Here is a 17204-nt window from a genome sequence, read left to right as displayed (position 1 = left end):
TAATTGTCCCTAATGCTAAACATATAAACAAATACTACTAAGTTTTATTTGCTCCTGACATGAAAATCTACGTTTATGATAGAATTAATTTTGATACACCTTCATCAAATGTAACATAAAAAGCCATAGTATCTAATAATGTACATTCGTAACAGTGAATAATGTATAGATTGCAGAGTATAATGTTGAGCGTGCTGCTGCGCCAAAGCATTTACATTGTTTATAATATTCATATTTACATTGTTTATAATATTTATGTTTTAATGTACAATTTGACTTTTATACATTAATGATAGCATTGTGTGCATTAAACAATTGTACATTATTTACGATATGAACAATACATTAATTGTATAAAAACGCATACATTATTTATCAAGTTTGTTGGTAATGTACATGTAGGGAACAATAATGTAACTCATCATAACATAGTAATTTACCATTGTAATAGAATAATTGGAAGATGTACCTACTGTTAATTATGGAGCCTAAAATATCTCCTACCATGTTTAGGATTTGTTTCCTTGAAGTATATTTCCTTGTGATAGATTTATTCCTTAAAAGATATTTCCTTATGGAATATGTTTCCTAGTTTGACTAGAATTAGGGCTCTCTAGTTACTTATAAATAGAGGTGCTCCCTCATTGTTAAATCATCCTGAAATTATATAGTGAAATCTCTGGCTTGGCATCGCCCCCAGACGTAGATACACATTGTATCGAACTGGGTAAACAACTTCTTGTGTTCATTCTCTTTCATATTCGTGATTGCCTGTGTTTATTTCCCAACAACTGGTATCAAGAGCCTAGGGTTTAAGAGGCAGAAATCACGATGGGGATCGACGCGAAAATTGTTGTAGAGAAGTTCGACGGATCTGATTTCGGATTTTGGAAGATGCAGATTGAGGATTACCTGTACGGTAAAGATCTCTGGAAGCCTTTAAAAACCAAACCCGAAAAGATGGAACATGAGGAATGGGAGCTGCTGGACAGAAAAGCGATGAGCGCGATTAGGCTATCGTTGTCCAAGGATGTGGCTTATCACACGACTGTAGCAAAGTCGACAAAGGAGATGATGAAGATCTTGGATGACATGTATCAGAAACCATCAACGGCAAACAAGGTACATCTGATTAGACGATTGTTTAATTTTAGAATGCAAGAGGGAAAGCTGGTGCAACAACATCTCAACGAGTTCAACATGATTACTTCGCAACTGAACTCGGTTGATATAAAATTCGATGATGAAATTCGTGCCCTGATTTTGCTATCGTCTCTGCCTGAGAGTTGGGCTGGCACAGTGACAGCAGTTACTGCTGCAGAGACAAACTTAACAGTTGACAGAGTAAGAGATCTGATGATTGGTGAGGAAGTTCGCCGGAGAGAATCAGGATCTTCTACTTCGGGATCAGCACTGAATACAGAACAGAGAGACAGATCGAAGGGAAAGCAAAATCGTGGAAGATCAAATTCCAGAGGAAGGAGTCAATCCAAGAAGGATTTGGATAAAGTTAAATGCTGGAATTGTGATGAGTTTGGGCATTTTAGAAATCAATGTGAGGCACCGAAGAAGTATAAGAATAAGGATCAGAAGGACAAGAAGACAGCAAACGCTACTATGTCTGATGACGATGGCGAGGCGTTGGTCTTGAGCGTCAGTAGTCCGATGGAATCGTGGGTATTGGATTCTGGGGCGTCGTTTCACTCCTGCAGCAATGTGGAGATAATGGAAGACTACGTTTCTGGCGATTTTGGGAAGGTACATCTGGCTGATGACGAGCCCTTAGATATCGTGGGAAAGGGAAACGTGAAGGTAGTGACGTCCAATGGATCCGTAATAAAACTGAATGGAGTCAGACACATTCCTGGATTGCAGAGAAGTTTGATTTCGATTGGGCAGCTTGATGCAGAAGGGTACACCGTGACGTTTAGCTGCAACAATTGGAAGATTACCAAGGGAGCTATGATAGTAGCTCGAGGTAAGAAGGAGGGTACGTTGTATACCACAACTAACTCCAAAGATTGCATTGATATTGCAAGTGAGGCAAATAATGCAGATTTGTGGCACTGTCGTGTTGGCCACATGAGCGAGAAAGGGATGAAGATAATGTACTCAAGAGGTTTACTGCCTGGCTTGAAAACTGTTAAAGTTGGCCTGTGCGAGGATTGCGTGTTTGGGAAACAGAAAAGGGTGAGTTTCTCAAGAGGAGGCAGAAAATTGAAGACACAGAAGTTGGAGATGGTCCACACTGATCTATGGGGACCAGCACCTGTGAAGTCCCTAGAAGGCTCTGAATATTATATGACTTTCATCGACGACTCTACTCGAAAGCTATGGGTTTATTTTCTGAAGAGTAAATCCGATGCGTTTGACGCTTTCAGGAAATGGAAAGCCCTTGTTGAAACTGAAACCGGGATGAAGGTGAAGTGTCTAAGATCCGATAATGGAGGAGAATATGAACTTGCAAAGTTCAAGGAATTCTGCGCCGAGAATGGAATCCGCATGGAGAAAACTGTGAAAGGAACTCCACAGCAGAATGGAATCGCAGAGCGCATGAACAGAACGTTGAATGAGCGAGCAAGATGCATGAGGTTGAAAAGTGGATTGCCAAAGAGTTTTTGGGCAGATGCAGTCAACACAGCTGCATTCCTAATTAATAGAGGTCCATCAGTTCCCTTGGAGTTTCGGATACCCGAGGAGGTTTGGACAGGAAAAGAGGTAAATCTATCTTTCCTACGCATCTTTGGTTGTGTTGCTTATGCTCATGTTAGTTCCGTTGAGAGAAGTAAGTTGGATGCTAAATCTATTAAGTGTACGTTCATTGGTTATGGAGGCGATGAGTTCGGTTATAGACTCTGGGATGAGCAGAACCGTAAGGTTATTCGCAGTAGAGATGTCATCTTCAATGAACAGGTATTGTACAAGGATAGATTGGAGGCATCAAGTCCCAGCAGTTCTGAGCCACAAGTGGTCGAGCTAGACATCTCAAACTCGAGTGGGAGCAAGGAGAGTCAGAATGCTGAAGAGGTGCTTGAAGAAGAACCAAGCACTCCACCACCGACTATTCCGCTGCCTAAATCGACTAGAGAGCGACGTGCACCTGATAGGTACTCGCCCTCTAATTTCTATTTGTTACTTACTGATGGTGGTGAGCCCGAGTGTTATGCAGAGGCAGGAGAAGGCCCTGATAAACGAAGGTGGAAAATTGCCATGGATGACGAGTTTGCCTCTCTTCTCCTAAATGGCACATGGGAGCTTGTGGAACTTCCTAAAGGGAAAAAGGCATTGCATTGCAAGTGGGTCTATCGAATCAAAGGTGAAGCTGATGGTAGCAAGCGCTACAAAGCTAGGCTGGTTGTCAAGGGATTTGAGCAACGATACGGTATTGATTATACAGATGTGTTCACTCCTGTTGTGAAACTAACTACTATTCGTTTAGTGTTGAGTATGGTAGTTGCAGAAAATCTATTGTTACATCAGATGGATGTAAAGACGGCATTTCTTCATGGTGATTTGGAGGATGAGTTGTACATGACACAGCCTGAAGGATTCATAGTAAAAGGAATGGAAAACCTTGTATGCAAGTTGAAGAAGAGCTTGTATGGTTTAAAGCAAGCTCCAAAGCAGTGGTACAAGAAGTTTGATGGATTCATGATGGAGATTGGCTATAAAAGATGCTATGCTGACCATTGTTGTTACTACAAGAGGTTTGACAAGAGCTATCTTATTATGTTATTATATGTTGATGATATGTTGATCGCAGGAGATGATCAAAAGGAGATGGATAAGTTGAAAAGGCAATTGTCTGAACGATTCTCCGTGAAAGATCTTGGAGAGGCTAATCAAATTTTGGGCATGAGAATCGAGCATGACAAGGCGGCAGGAAAATTGTATCTTTCGCAAGCTGCTTACATTGGTAAGGTTTTGGAAAGATTCAACATGGATAATTCGAAGCCAGTAAGTGTGCCTTTGGGCAGTCACTTTAAGCTGTCGAAGAAGGAGTCGTTGAGTACAAAAGAAGAACGTGCTGAAATGAAGAAAATTCCTTATGCTTCAGCAATTGGCAGTATTATGTATGCAATGGTGTGTACGAGGCCTGATATTGCACAAGCAGTGGGAGTAGTGAGCCGGTTCATGGGTGATCCGGGCAAGCAACATTGAGAAGCAGTTAAATGGATCATTCGATACTTGAGAGGTACTACAGAAAGCGTCTTATGTTTCAATGGCAAGAATGTCGAGCTGGCAGGTTATGTGGATGCAGACTTGGCGTCCAATGATCTTGATGGGAGAAGAAGCACAACCGGGTATGTATTTACTTATGGTGGTACTGCTATTTCATGGACTTCTAAGTTGCAGAAGACAGTTGCTTTGTCTACTACGGAGGCTGAATATGTAGCTGCGACAGAGGCAAGCAAGGAGATGGTGTGGTTGTAGAGTTTCTTAGATGAACTTGGGAAGGAGAACAAGAGTAGCATACTCTACAGTGATAGTCAGAGTGTTATATTCTTGGCGAAGAATCCAGCGTTTCATTCTAGGACAAAGCATGTGGAGTTGAAATATCATTACATCCGACACCTAGTGAAGATGAAAATCTTGCAACTTGTGAAGATACTTGGAAGTGAGAATCCTGCAGACATGTTTACTAAGGTGGTGACCTTAGAAAAATTGAAGCTATGCATAGCTTCAATTGGCCTTGGAACTTGAAGAGAAGGTTAGGCGATGCTAAGCGGATGAAGGGATTAGATCACGAGTGGGAGATTGTTAATTATGGAGCCTAAAATATCTCCTACCATGTTTAGGATTTGTTTCCTTGAAGTATATTTCCTTGTGATAGATTTATTCCTTAAAAGATATTTCCTTATGGAATATGTTTCCTAGTTTGACTAGAATTAGGGCTCTCTAGTTACTTATAAATAGAGGTGCTCCCTCATTGTTAAATCATCCTGAAATTATATAGTGAAATCCCTGGCTTGGCATCGCCCCCAGACGTAGATACACATTGTATCGAACTGGGTAAACAACTTCTTGTGTTCATTATCTTTCATATTCGTGATTGCCTGTGTTTATTTCCCAACACCTACAAGTCATAACTAATGTATCATTCACTTATAAATAATGTACGAAAACTCATTATTAATAATGTAGTCATTCAATAGTAAATAATGTAGTCATTCACTGCCTAAACGAACGATGTGCATAAAAATACATAACTAATGTAGTCATTCAATAGTAAATAATGTAGTCATTCACTGCCTAAACGAACGATGTGCATAAAAATATATAACTAATGTAGTCATTCACTAGTAAATAATGTACGAAAACTCATTAATAATGTAATCCTTCAGTAGTAAATAATGTAGATGTCAAAGCAGTTGTAAAAAATAATATGTTCGGAAAACAAACGAAAAATATCAACATTTCTTCTTCCCCTTATGCTTCTCTTTGCCTATATCTGTATCTTTTTCTGGACATGATCTCAAATCATGATGGCACATCGCACCACATGTCCTACACTTTCGAAGTGGTCCGCTCGCCTCCTTTATAGCCTTTTCCATCTGGGAGATCATAAGACTAGCATTTGTACACAAAAAACAAATATAATTGTTACCAAACATAATCCAAAATAGTATACAATATACGATTACTTTTTTTACATTAAAGGCCAATTTTCGTACATTATTTACTGTTGGAAATCCAAAACACGTAAAAAATGAAATTCAATGTATGTAGTGGTATTATACCCTAGCTTCATGGATTACTAAACACAAAGGGTGTGGATTCAACTCTCGTCAAATATTATATAATGTAACAAAAATGACAACGAATGCAAGCAAAATCTAACAAAATTGTATACATAATGTCACAAATGAATAATGTAATGTACTCATTCACCTAAATAATGTAAAATTTAAAAGATTACATTATCGAACAACATATTCCTGCAACACATAATGTATAACACTCATGTTTATAATGTAACAAACAACATGGTAACACATCATACTTTATCCAAAAAAATTTCCTCGAATACAGATTCACTGACCGAAACCGAACGAATTCCTGATTATCAAAAATTGACAACATCTGAAGCAATTAGAGCAAAAACCACAAACTTTCACTGAAGAATGGACGTCGAATTGTAAAACCTAGATATTTTAGGGTCGAAATTTACCAAAAAAGTTCACGGAAACTGAAAACGTCCGTCGTCTTCAGAACGTTAAGGTTTGTTGAATCTCCGTCGTCTTTAGAGCGTCAACCGACGACCGAATCGGGGATGGTTGAATCGCAATCAACACACCTCGAAAGAGAGAACAGTAGATCGTGGATTGTTGTGATTTTCAGTACCTTCTTCGGAGAGTGGACGACGAGAGAAGAGTAGACGACGATTCCGAAATAGAGAGAATTTGTGATGCTTAGTAATGATCCGAGAGAGAAATTTGGGGATACTAGGGTTTGAAAGAGAGAGAAAGTGAGGGAGATGAAATGTTGATAGAGAATGTGAATCATCGTCCTAATTAAAAACGTGGAAATCATGGACAAGCAGTTCAAATCCGTTTCTTCCAATTCTTGTGATACCTATTTTATCCCTATAATGTAATTTTCGGTGCTAATAATGTAAGACGGGAATTAATGATCTCAATCTGATACATGATATATAGAATTTAAATAAAGCTGACGTGTGCAGGGATACATGCACACGAGTGTGTTGTTAAGAGTTGAAACGAGAGTTAGTTAGAGCTGAAACGAGAGTTAGTTAGAGACGGTTAGAGTTGTTAACCGTTGTTAGTTACTCACTCAACTATATAAGCTGATCTCTCCCTCATTTGTATTCATTCATTCACAAATTAATGCAAAGCTCTTCTTCTCTCAGTCTATCTCCTCCCTCGCCTAGTTCTATCTGTGTAGGTGCGATTCCGGTGGCCATTCTTAGCTTCGGCAGCCCCAATTCTGCACCAAGTGGTACCAGTCGTAACGATCCTTCGCCTGTGATGGTGGAAACTCGCTCCGGCGACATGCGTCGCTTGGAGGAGATGCTATCGGCCACAATCATCCAAATTAAAGATTAAAGGGTTGATATTAGTATTGTGTATAACACTAAGAGGACATAAGGATCTTAAGTAAAGAGAAAATACAGTAATTAACTATTTTATTGAGTAGGGAAAAGAGACTGGAAGACATTAATTTTTAGACAATACCTGGCCCATTACCCACCCAGCCCATTACCCTCCAAACCCAAGAATCAATCAGAATCTAATTCTATTCTTCTCATTAGCCGCCGATTCCGCCTTCACGACTCTCTCTGGCTCTGCCTTTTTCTTCCCGCCCAATTTCTCGCTCTCGCCGCCGCCAAGAACCGTCGACGTCTTCGTTTGAGTCTGCCTCCGGCAACGGTACCGGAGTCTCCCCCTTTTCTCCTTTCCCCCATTTGCATGATGGATTTTTTGTGTTGAGCTCGGTTGTTTTTTGATCTAGTTGGCCGGCTCAGAATTTTTAGAATGAATTGAATGTGGTTGAAATCGTGATTTTTTTGCTGCTTGGAATTTGTTTGATATCCTATTTTTCCTGTGAATTTGTGAGTTGATGATGCCTCTGTTTACTAACTTACTGTGCATTTGTTTGAAATATGCGGTGATGGTGATGATGTCTTAAATAAGCATTTTTATGGAAAGAATCAGCTTTTATTTTTATTGATTCGGAAACTGCCATCTTAATTGCATTAGATTAGGAAGAGTGAATCAAAATTAAATTAAATTGTAGTTGGTAGCGCGGAGCTGTGGTGACCTTGAGGTCACGGGTTCAAACCCCACCACCCGCTGGGAGACTTTCGGCCTTAATCCGCAAGCCCGGTCGAGCAGGATTAATCCGATTCCGCCGAAGGCGGATTCGGAACACCTGTGGTCAAATCAAAAAAAATTAAATTAAATTAAATTGTGGCATACAGTTTGAAATGAGTTTGTTTAAAACTGAACAACTTACTGACGAGTTATAGTAGTTTTCATAATGCAGTTTTAGAAATTCAAAATTCAAATTTAATTAATGCTGTAAAGTAACTGCTTATGGATTGACATGCCAAAATTCAGTATTTAATTTGTGTTTATAACTGCTTATCTATCAGAAATAACATGTATCAAACTTGAAAGATCTAAAATACCATTGGCGGCAAATAAGGTCACTGTTCTTTCTCTGTATAGTATATTAGCAATATCATATATGTAAGTTTTGTTCAATTTATGCAGTATCAATTACCAATTATTGGTTAAAAAAGAGATGTCCAAAGAGGAAAGTCCACTAGTTGGTAGAAGAACCACAAGATCATCTCTGAATTCTACACCAAACTCAAAAGCTCATCAGGAGGTTCCAAAGGCTACTAATCTTTCACGGCCATTGACTATCAAAGACCTTGTGTTCTGTGGTGAATCAATAAGCCTTGATGAGTTGATCAATTCTTTTCCAGGAAGGAGAGGTCAAATTCTTGATTTGGTTCAGTTTTTGGGCCCTTTAAATTCACCCATGATTCCGTTATTTGTCTATGGAGGCGCTTCAACGGGAAAAACGAGCACCGTACTTTATATGTTCAGGCACCTGAAGCGTCCGTTCATTTATTGTAGTTGTGTCTCTTGTTATAGTCCTAGGATACTGTTTGAGTCCATATTGAATCAGCTTTTGCTTCATAGGAAGAATGAGAGTGGTGGATATTTGAGTGCCAAACGGTGTGAAAGGCCATCTGATTTTGTCAATCTACTACGTGAAGCTTTGACTGCTCTCATAGAGAGCCTCAAAGGGAATACGGGAAAATCTAGCTCTAAAAAGTCATCTTCACAGGTCAATGGGAGGATGATTTACTTGGTATTTGATCATCTAGAGCTTATAAGGGAATGGGATAAGAGTGAGAGTATAATACCCCTCTTGTTTAATTTGTGCAACCTTCTTAAAATCCCTGAGGTTGGTATGATTTTTATCAGTAGAGCTTCTCTGGATACATTTCAGTCAGACACAGGTTATCTTGAACCTTTCCCCATCTATTTTCCTGAGTACACGGAAGATGAATTGCGCCAGATATTCATGAGTAATCAAGCAAATCCTAAGCTATATTCGTCTTTTCTGGAGTACGTATCACATGTTATTTTCAGTGCTTAAAGCATACATCACTTTCCTTCTTTTGCAATTCCAGGCAGAATTAACACTATTTGTATCCTTGTTTCTCATTGGACAGTTTGGTGTTGAGGCCATTCTATAGGATTACAAGACGGATCGATGAATTATCTACTGCATTTTCTCCGTTATTTAAGAAGTATTGTGAGCCGCTTGGTGATTCGGTAACAGCCCCCGTTGGAGACATGACGAGGAAATTATTTAGTCATCTTCAACCATTTATCTCAATATCCCTGAATGAGACGTTTACCCTTTCTTCTCAAGCTCTGCTTAAAGACAGGAACATGAGGAAATCTGTTTTTAAGAAGCCTGGAGAAACTTTAGATGAGATTGAGTTCCATATGTCTACTTCTGCCAAATATCTGCTCATCTCTGCCTTTCTTGCTTCACGGAATCCAGCAACCCTTGATGCCTCACTCTTCGATTCAACAGGAGGAACTGACAATCGAAAAAGAAAGCGAAAGTAAGGGATTTACACAACGATGTATTTATCATGTAAAGAGTTATTCTAAAATCACAAAAATGCTCGTGCTTGCTGGATGACAAATTTCTGCATTGTAACGTTACATTTCAGGGTCTCTGAAAAATCAATTGACCAAAAGGAAGCTAAAGAACAAGAAATACTCATGAAAGGACCAGGAACTTTCCCACTAGAGAGGTTGTTGGCCATACATCAATGCATCTCATCAGTTGGGGAATATTCACTTGATGATGAAGAGCCACAAAATGGTGGATTGGGAGCTGATGGGTCTGATAGTGGATCAATGTCTGACATTCTCTTGCAATTATCCAGTCTATGTAGTGCCAATTTTATTACCAAAGGTGGAAGCTGCCCTCTGGAAGGCTCAACACGGTATCGATCGATAGTGTCTGAAGATATAGTTTTGAGGGTAACAAATTCATCAAAATTACACATTTGCATTCTTTTCTGCCTCTGATTGTAAGCAGTTAATGTGGTCTGTACGTAATTTATCGTTATGAAATGGTTTACAGGTGGCGAGGGGTCTGAAATTCCCGTTGTCAAAATACTTGTACAGAAGATAGCAGATTTGAAAATTCGACTTGGTGCCCAAAGCAAACATGGCAGGAGGAAGGATCAATTAGCTTCATACAAATGTATATGTATGTGTATCGATTAAGAGGCTGCTCTCGTCGTTTAAGTCCCTGAATCGGTCGAGGACTGTTTATATCTTAGTTTATGTTTAAATTTAAGATATTCCCATGACTGTGAGGTTATTGTTGTTGCAGTTATTAAAGTGGAGTAACATTTTGCAGTTTCCTTGAGCTCTATTACCAAATGATGCAGAAACGTATAGAGAATGACTGAATTGGTAATAAGAACTCAAACTTATTGAAAACTTCGGAGTATAAAAACTCAATATCAAATTATTATTCAAAGTTTGTCTTTTAAGTTCAACAATGAGGCCTTTATATAGGCAAAGGGAAATTTTAAACTTATGGAAAATAAAACTAAAAGGAAAATAACTAAAAGGAAAATAAGTAAAATAGAAAAATCTAATTTGGAGAAGGAAAACAATTACTTCTAATATTTTTCCATCTACTCATTATATTAACTGGAAATAAATAAAACCAAAAATATAACTTGATTAGTCTCCGGGTCTTATCTTCCAATACTGCATCACACTTTCTAACAACGTATGGTTCTGGTCCTTTTGGATATGGTTTATTGGTTTCTTTAACGTCTTTCTTTATTGCGGAACACAGCCCCAATCCTCAACCAATGTGATCTCCAAACAAATGACCTTCATCATTTGTAAAGTAAGTTCAACACTGCTCGAATCATGTCTTCATTACCAAATGGGCAAATGGTACCCCAGACCCCAATCCTCAACCAATGTCAATACCAAACACACGACTTTGTTAAAGCCCTTGTGGTGATGTAGCATCGTTTATAGAGTCAAAGTAGGTATTTATAAGTAATAAATGACATCGTTTTGTTAAACGCCGATCAAATCCACTACCCATGAAGGCTAATATATATCAAGTTCAAAGTTTTGTGATAATAATATATATCAAGTTCAAAGTTTATCAAGTTCAAAGTTTTGTTAAACGCCGACTTGGGCACCTTGATCGAAGTGTATGATAATAATATATATCAAGTTCAAAGTTTTGTGAAAAATTAGGAGTGCTCTATTTATCCACCAAAAATAGTTATATTGGTAGACGACACGAATTTTAATGCAAAATTGATAAAGTATGAGAGATAAATAGATATACTAATTACTATAGGTAAAGTGAGATGGAGAAAGAAAAAAATAGGGATAAAGTCTGGTAATAAATTAAGAGAAACTTTCTATTTTTGTTATGAGATTAATTTTGATGGACAGATCGCAATGGAAAGATAAAACTATTTTTCGTAGACGGAGGAGTAATATTTTTTTTAAAACTATGTGTTATTATGCGTCAATAACCCATATATTTATTGTGAAGATGATATATTTGAAGGGGATAATTTTATAAAATATGATAAAAAAAATCTATACTTATCAAATCTTTGTTAATTTGTTTAAAACTTGATATTAAGCTTATTTGTGTATCCTAAGTTAAATCCAAACTACATAGTAATATTTTTATTCCAATAATAATTAAAGGCGCAAGTACGAACATTCATAGAGCCCCCAATCACCATACTTAAATTATTAGTCTACAATAAAAGGTTTAATTGCCTCTAGATGTGACATGATATTCATCAAATTATATAGTAGCATTTTAATTGTCACCAAAAAAACTTACTAGAAAAATTAATTAAAATTTTATATCGAGTACAAATTATAAGTACGGTATTCATGAGTTCGTAACACATTAAAAATTAGTTAATTAATTAGCATAAATATGATAGTAGTGTGACTGATCATGAGTTAAATTCAATTGTTGGGATTTCTGTTTCATAAAATTTGCTTGAGTTTGTTTCTCTGAAACTCGTTACATAAATCATTCGAATTTGATCTTAATATGATCACTCATACCCCGTGAACAAGTTCAATAATAAATTAATGAGATTCGAAAATATAAGATTGATTTGTACTTATTTAATGTTTTACACAAAAAACATATTCAACTCGTCCCATTTTAAATGACACATTTTTTTTAAATGTCATACTCTAAATGACATACTCCATTACTTAAAAGTAGAAACATCAATTATACTCATATTTTTCTCTTGTTTTATTCTTTTTCCACTTATAAACTCATCAAATAATATCACATAAATTGACATGACAAATAAAAAAAATACTACACTTAGAGTCAGATGGGACAAAGGGGTAGGAAATTTAATTAATAAAATAAGGTTAAATTCCAGTTGATGTAAATATTACGTGCACTACTCGCATTTGTTTATTTTTCAATCTACGATAGTTACGTTAAATATCTTAAAATTTGTTTTATATAGGGATCAAGTTAAATCTGATGATTCAGTCGAGAAAGAAATGGTATAATTGTTTTCTGGTTTTGTAAGTCGGCTACGTACTTAGTAGAATACAACTACGTGGTGGCCGACGTAGACACACATGTATATATGGAGATTACCATAGCTTGCGTTCTACAGTAATACAATCTTCGTTTACGCACAAACTCCTTTTTATCAAACTTGATATTTATGGCAGGCTACACCAACGCGATTGCCGGCGCTGCTGCTAACTTGACGTCCGACACCAACGCCAATCTCAGTCAAGAATTTGTTACCGCGTTTCTTGATGATGTCAAACATAGATTTGACATGGCATTTCAGGATCTGAGAAAGAACGTCACGAATAATGAAAGGTTACTCGAGTTCGTTCGCAGCTACTATGAGAACAGACTCAACACACTCGACTTCTACGAGGCCTTCCAACAACATCAAAACCCTACAAATAATCCATTGATCCTTGAAAGGTTTTTCCACAATTTATCGTGTTTTATAATGCAGCATTCGATGATGAAGGAGACACTCCAGTCGTTGGACAAGACCTTCACGGAGAGGCTAGATTGGATCGACGCCTCCAAGAAGGCGTCTGCTGTTTTCTTTACAGCGGCGGTCGCTATCTGCGTTTCCAATACCAGATTGGCCTCCGTGGCAGCTGCGGCGGCGGTTGTGTTAATCGAGCTCAGGAAATGGATCCATTCACTTATGAAGAAGCGTGAGAGCACCATCGAGAAATACAGGGATATAACACGCGTTATGACTATGGGCATCAATATGGCCACCAAGGATCTCCAAGACATTAATGTGTTGTCTCGACAATCTGTGTCGGAAAATGGTGGGGATCACAACAGCCTGACGGCGAACTTAGAAGAATTGCTAGAGAAAGCCGACGGCTTCAGCCGTGATATGAAGTGGGTTAAACAATTTGTGCTACACACTATTATTAAATGTACACTTTAATTGATAACAGTATGTATTGAAAAATTGGTGATTCATGCACCCATTCTTTCTAACTAAAAAGTAGATAGTGAAAAGGGAAATAGGAAGAATCAAAACAAAACAAAACATAACTAACAAAGAGTTAATTAGTGACAAAAAACCATGAAACACGATCAGAAAGAAACCAATTCACAAGTTCAGAAAGCTGGAACCAATACTTACCCACCAGCATCTGAACCTATCAAACGGAGCACTCTTCATGTGTACAATGTCAAATGGTCCAGCACCATCTCCGTCTCCAGATAATCGCGGTGGCTACTCCCCGCTGCTCTGAGACCCAACCCTTTCTTCTTCACAAGATCGGAAAGGAATCAATACCAATCAGCGTCATGAACTTGTCCAACGGAGCACTCTTCATATGTACAATGTCGAAACATATAAAAAAAAGAGAGCAATCCCCAATCACAAAACACTTAAGAGAGCGAATTGAGGGTGCAAAACAAATATTATTAATACAAAAATACGAAAATGAATCATATTACAGATTACAGAATATATATTGACTTCATGTTAAACAATATTAATGAAGACTCATAAAAATATCTAAAAGTGAGACAAATTTCTGCCGAAAGATGACTAATATTGAGTCCAATTAACCGGTTTTAATTTCTACATATTAAATTGGGTGCTATCTATAAAGATGATTAAGGAACGCTAATTTGCAAGAATTGTTGTGTTTGATAATCGTGCTTCTTAATATTTAATTAAGTTAATGTTATCGATAACATTACATTTGCATGATTACATGTTAATAAGAAGCGTGTTTTTTAACACTTTAAGAGCTGAAGTGACATAAGTGGAGATGAATTAGTGTTTCAGTTTGTAAAATAACTTTAATAAGATTATAGTATATGTTAATAAGAAATTTATTCCTATTTTTTACATATGAAGAGTCCAAGAAAGTAATTTGGAGATTGAATGTTAATAGCGTTTTATTCTTGTTCAAGGTCTCTTAAGATAGCTAAGATAGACCCTGGGGAGGTGGCTGATTTTGACCGGGAACTGCGGGCTCTATTGCAGGCAAGTTTTTATAAATGTAGCTTGTAATATGCTATACCAAAGTTTCCAATTGTGGAAATGGCTTGCTAAAATTATGAAATTTTATTCTCACTGTGGTATTTACTGATTGAGTATTTGTGAAAAAAGCAGCATCACAAAAATGTAATACTACTAAATTAAAGTAGACCACAATCAATTTGTACGATGTGTGTTGCTTCTACTAAAAATATCGTGACGTCTCCGCGTGCACTTCGCAGAGCCAACCTACATCAATATATATCATCACCACTTTTCCAAATTGAAAAATAAAAATAAAAACTTCTCTTTATCATTCTTCCTTCTCTTTACTTTTGTAAATTTCTTTGTTCAAAGAAAAGAAATAAACATCTCTTTTTCTTGTCAGTCAGAGAAATTATTGAAATGGGTATTTCTGAGAAGAAAACCATGAATATGATTATGTTGTGCCTCTGGCTGGCGACCATCTCCTTAATATGTGGCCAAATTTCTGCTAAATTTCCAAATTTTGAGCATCCTACAAAAGGTGATGGCACTCTCAAATTTTTGGTTATTGGAGATTGGGGAAGAAAAGGAGAGTACAACCAATCTCAAGTTGCACTTCAGGTTTCTAATTATTTTCCATTTCCATTTCCACCTATAATTATTTCACAACATTATAACATCCATGATTTTGATACGTTCAACATTTACAATATATAATTTGAATTGGTTTTGATGTTTGCATGCAGATGGGAAGAATTGGGGAAGAATTAGATATAGATTTTGTAATTTCAACAGGTGATAATTTTTATGATAATGGATTGTATGGAGAGACTGACCCTGCCTTTGTTGAATCTTTTACCAACATCTACACAGCCAAAAGCCTCCAAAAACCGTGGTATACAGGTAACTGATTTCCCTTGATTACCCAAATAAACAATTTAATTAATAATAGTACTAAGATTTAATTAACTTGTGAAATATATGTACATGCAGTTTTAGGCAACCATGATTATCGAGGTGATGCAGTTGCACAATTGAGCCCCTATCTTCAAAAAATTGATAGTAGATGGCTTTGTTTGAGGTCTTTTGTTGTTAATGCAGGTGAAAAAAAAATTGAAATTAATTGTTTTATTTATAATTTATCGATTTACTTCATATCTAACGACGGTGTTAATTTTAAACAGAAATTGTGGAGTTATTTATGTTGGATACCACTCCTTTTGTGAATGATTATTTCATCAACCCAGAACATATATATGATTGGCGTGGTGTCATCCCTACAAAGGACTACACTACTTATGCATTAAAGGTAGCTATCACATAACATTGTAACATCTTATGTTAGTATAATATTTTATTTTAAAAGTAATAATAATAATAATGATATAGGATCTAGAAAGAGCGTTGAAGGAATCAAGGGCAAAATGGAAAATAGTGGTGGGGCATCATGCTATCAGAAGTGTGGGCCACCACGGTGACACTGCAGAGCTTGTAAATCTTCTTCTTCCTCTTCTTCGGGTACAACTTCTACTTCATTGTATTTTTGAGATTTGTTGATATGATATCAGTAGTAACATTATGCTAGAGAATAAAGTAAAAACATATACTACTACTTTTTAAATGGAAAACTGCAGGCCAATGGCGTTGATCTATACGTGAATGGTCATGACCATTGTCTCGAACAAATAAGCGACGACAAAAGGTATGACAACAACTTTTGTTGCAAGTATATTCATAAATGTCATGTTTCTAAACAAGCTTGTATATATTTCAGCCCTATTCAGTTTTTGACGAGTGGGGCCGGGTCCAAGGCTTGGAGGGGAGATGTTAAAAATCTGAGTCATGAAAACCTAAAATTCTTCTACGATGGACAAGGATTCATGTCACTTCAATTCACAGATAGTGATATGGAAATTACATTTTACGATGTGTATGGTGAGGTTTTGCACAGGTGGACTACCTCAAACCAGCTTCTTTCAGATATGTAATTTATAAAGTAAAGTTGATTTATATAAGTAGTCAGATTATGTTTGTATGTAGAGATTTATTATGATTGTTATTCTTTAAAAAGAACAAATATAGTGGGTTGTAACTTGTAACCGCGTAAAGCATGAGAGTGTGCTTTGTATACTTATGTCGATCAAATTTATAAGATTGAAGTTCTTTTTGGGAAAAGCATGTTGTTAATGAATTGTAAGTTGGAATTTTGCCCGACTGGGAAATAAAATCAAACAATATAGAATTGATAGCGTGGATGATCATTGAATATTTATTGGGTTAATGTTTGTCACTTGAATATGTATATAATTACGAGATTAATTAATTGTGTGTTAATTAATCCTACATTTAAAAATGAGCATTTATTAATCTTATATTTAAAAGACTAAATTATTAATATTTATGCGAATAAGTATTGAATTGTAAAACCTACACGCACACTTCGTTTGGACAAGGGCTTGAATAACCGAACCGACCGTTTACCCACCCCTACTTCGTTGGACTAGGGCTTGAGAGTCATCTCATGCATACTACACAAAACATTTTTTTTGCATAAACACAGCATACGAAAGTTTTGTGCTTGCCCTCGAGGCATATATCGTCTTCTGGGAAAAAAGGTCTTTTCTTTTTT

The 17204-nt window shown here is 36.8% G+C and overlaps 3 protein-coding genes across 3 annotated transcripts; all 3 read left to right on the top strand.

The window, feature by feature from the left end:
* Nucleotides 1-7240: 7240 nt before the first annotated feature.
* On the top strand, nucleotides 7241-10430 carry LOC121805110 (origin of replication complex subunit 5-like). The gene is made up of 5 exons (XM_042204897.1): nucleotides 7241-7391; nucleotides 8238-9107; nucleotides 9215-9616; nucleotides 9728-10043; nucleotides 10147-10430. Exons 2-5 carry the CDS (start codon nucleotides 8269-8271, stop codon nucleotides 10195-10197), a joined length of 1608 nt encoding a protein of 535 aa, XP_042060831.1. The 5' UTR covers nucleotides 7241-7391; nucleotides 8238-8268; the 3' UTR covers nucleotides 10198-10430.
* A 2342-nt stretch (nucleotides 10431-12772) lies between these two features.
* LOC121803785 (UPF0496 protein At4g34320-like) lies at nucleotides 12773-13537 on the top strand. Its single transcript, XM_042203392.1, has one exon. The coding sequence runs from the start codon at nucleotides 12773-12775 to the stop codon at nucleotides 13535-13537; it is 765 nt and encodes a 254-aa protein (XP_042059326.1).
* Nucleotides 13538-14901: 1364 nt separating this feature from the next.
* On the top strand, nucleotides 14902-16750 carry LOC121802952 (purple acid phosphatase 17-like). The gene is made up of 7 exons (XM_042202648.1): nucleotides 14902-15196; nucleotides 15322-15478; nucleotides 15569-15676; nucleotides 15760-15884; nucleotides 15965-16093; nucleotides 16210-16277; nucleotides 16350-16750. Exons 1-7 carry the CDS (start codon nucleotides 14996-14998, stop codon nucleotides 16561-16563), a joined length of 1002 nt encoding a protein of 333 aa, XP_042058582.1. The 5' UTR covers nucleotides 14902-14995; the 3' UTR covers nucleotides 16564-16750.
* The last annotated feature ends 454 nt before the right edge of the window (nucleotides 16751-17204 follow it).

The sequence above is a fragment of the Salvia splendens genome, chromosome 5 (genome assembly GCF_004379255.2).
Source record: "Salvia splendens isolate huo1 chromosome 5, SspV2, whole genome shotgun sequence".
In the NCBI taxonomy this organism is placed as follows: domain Eukaryota; kingdom Viridiplantae; phylum Streptophyta; class Magnoliopsida; order Lamiales; family Lamiaceae; genus Salvia; species Salvia splendens.
This window is presented reverse-complemented; position numbering and strand designations above follow the sequence as displayed.

Excerpts from the sequence above, each read along its gene's own strand:
- LOC121805110 (XM_042204897.1), top strand. The coding sequence starts at position 8,269 with ATGTCCAAAGAGGAAAGTCCACTAGTTGGTAGAAGAACCACAAGATCA. Across the intron at positions 9,108-9,214 it reads CTATATTCGTCTTTTCTGGA|TTTGGTGTTGAGGCCATTCT; the intron begins GTACGTATCACA and ends CTCATTGGACAG. Across the intron at positions 10,044-10,146 it reads CTGAAGATATAGTTTTGAGG|GTGGCGAGGGGTCTGAAATT; the intron begins GTAACAAATTCA and ends AATGGTTTACAG.
- LOC121803785 (XM_042203392.1), top strand. The coding sequence starts at position 12,773 with ATGGCAGGCTACACCAACGCGATTGCCGGCGCTGCTGCTAACTTGACG.
- LOC121802952 (XM_042202648.1), top strand. The coding sequence starts at position 14,996 with ATGGGTATTTCTGAGAAGAAAACCATGAATATGATTATGTTGTGCCTC. Across the intron at positions 15,479-15,568 it reads CCAAAAACCGTGGTATACAG|TTTTAGGCAACCATGATTAT; the intron begins GTAACTGATTTC and ends ATGTACATGCAG. Across the intron at positions 15,677-15,759 it reads GTCTTTTGTTGTTAATGCAG|AAATTGTGGAGTTATTTATG; the intron begins GTGAAAAAAAAA and ends AATTTTAAACAG.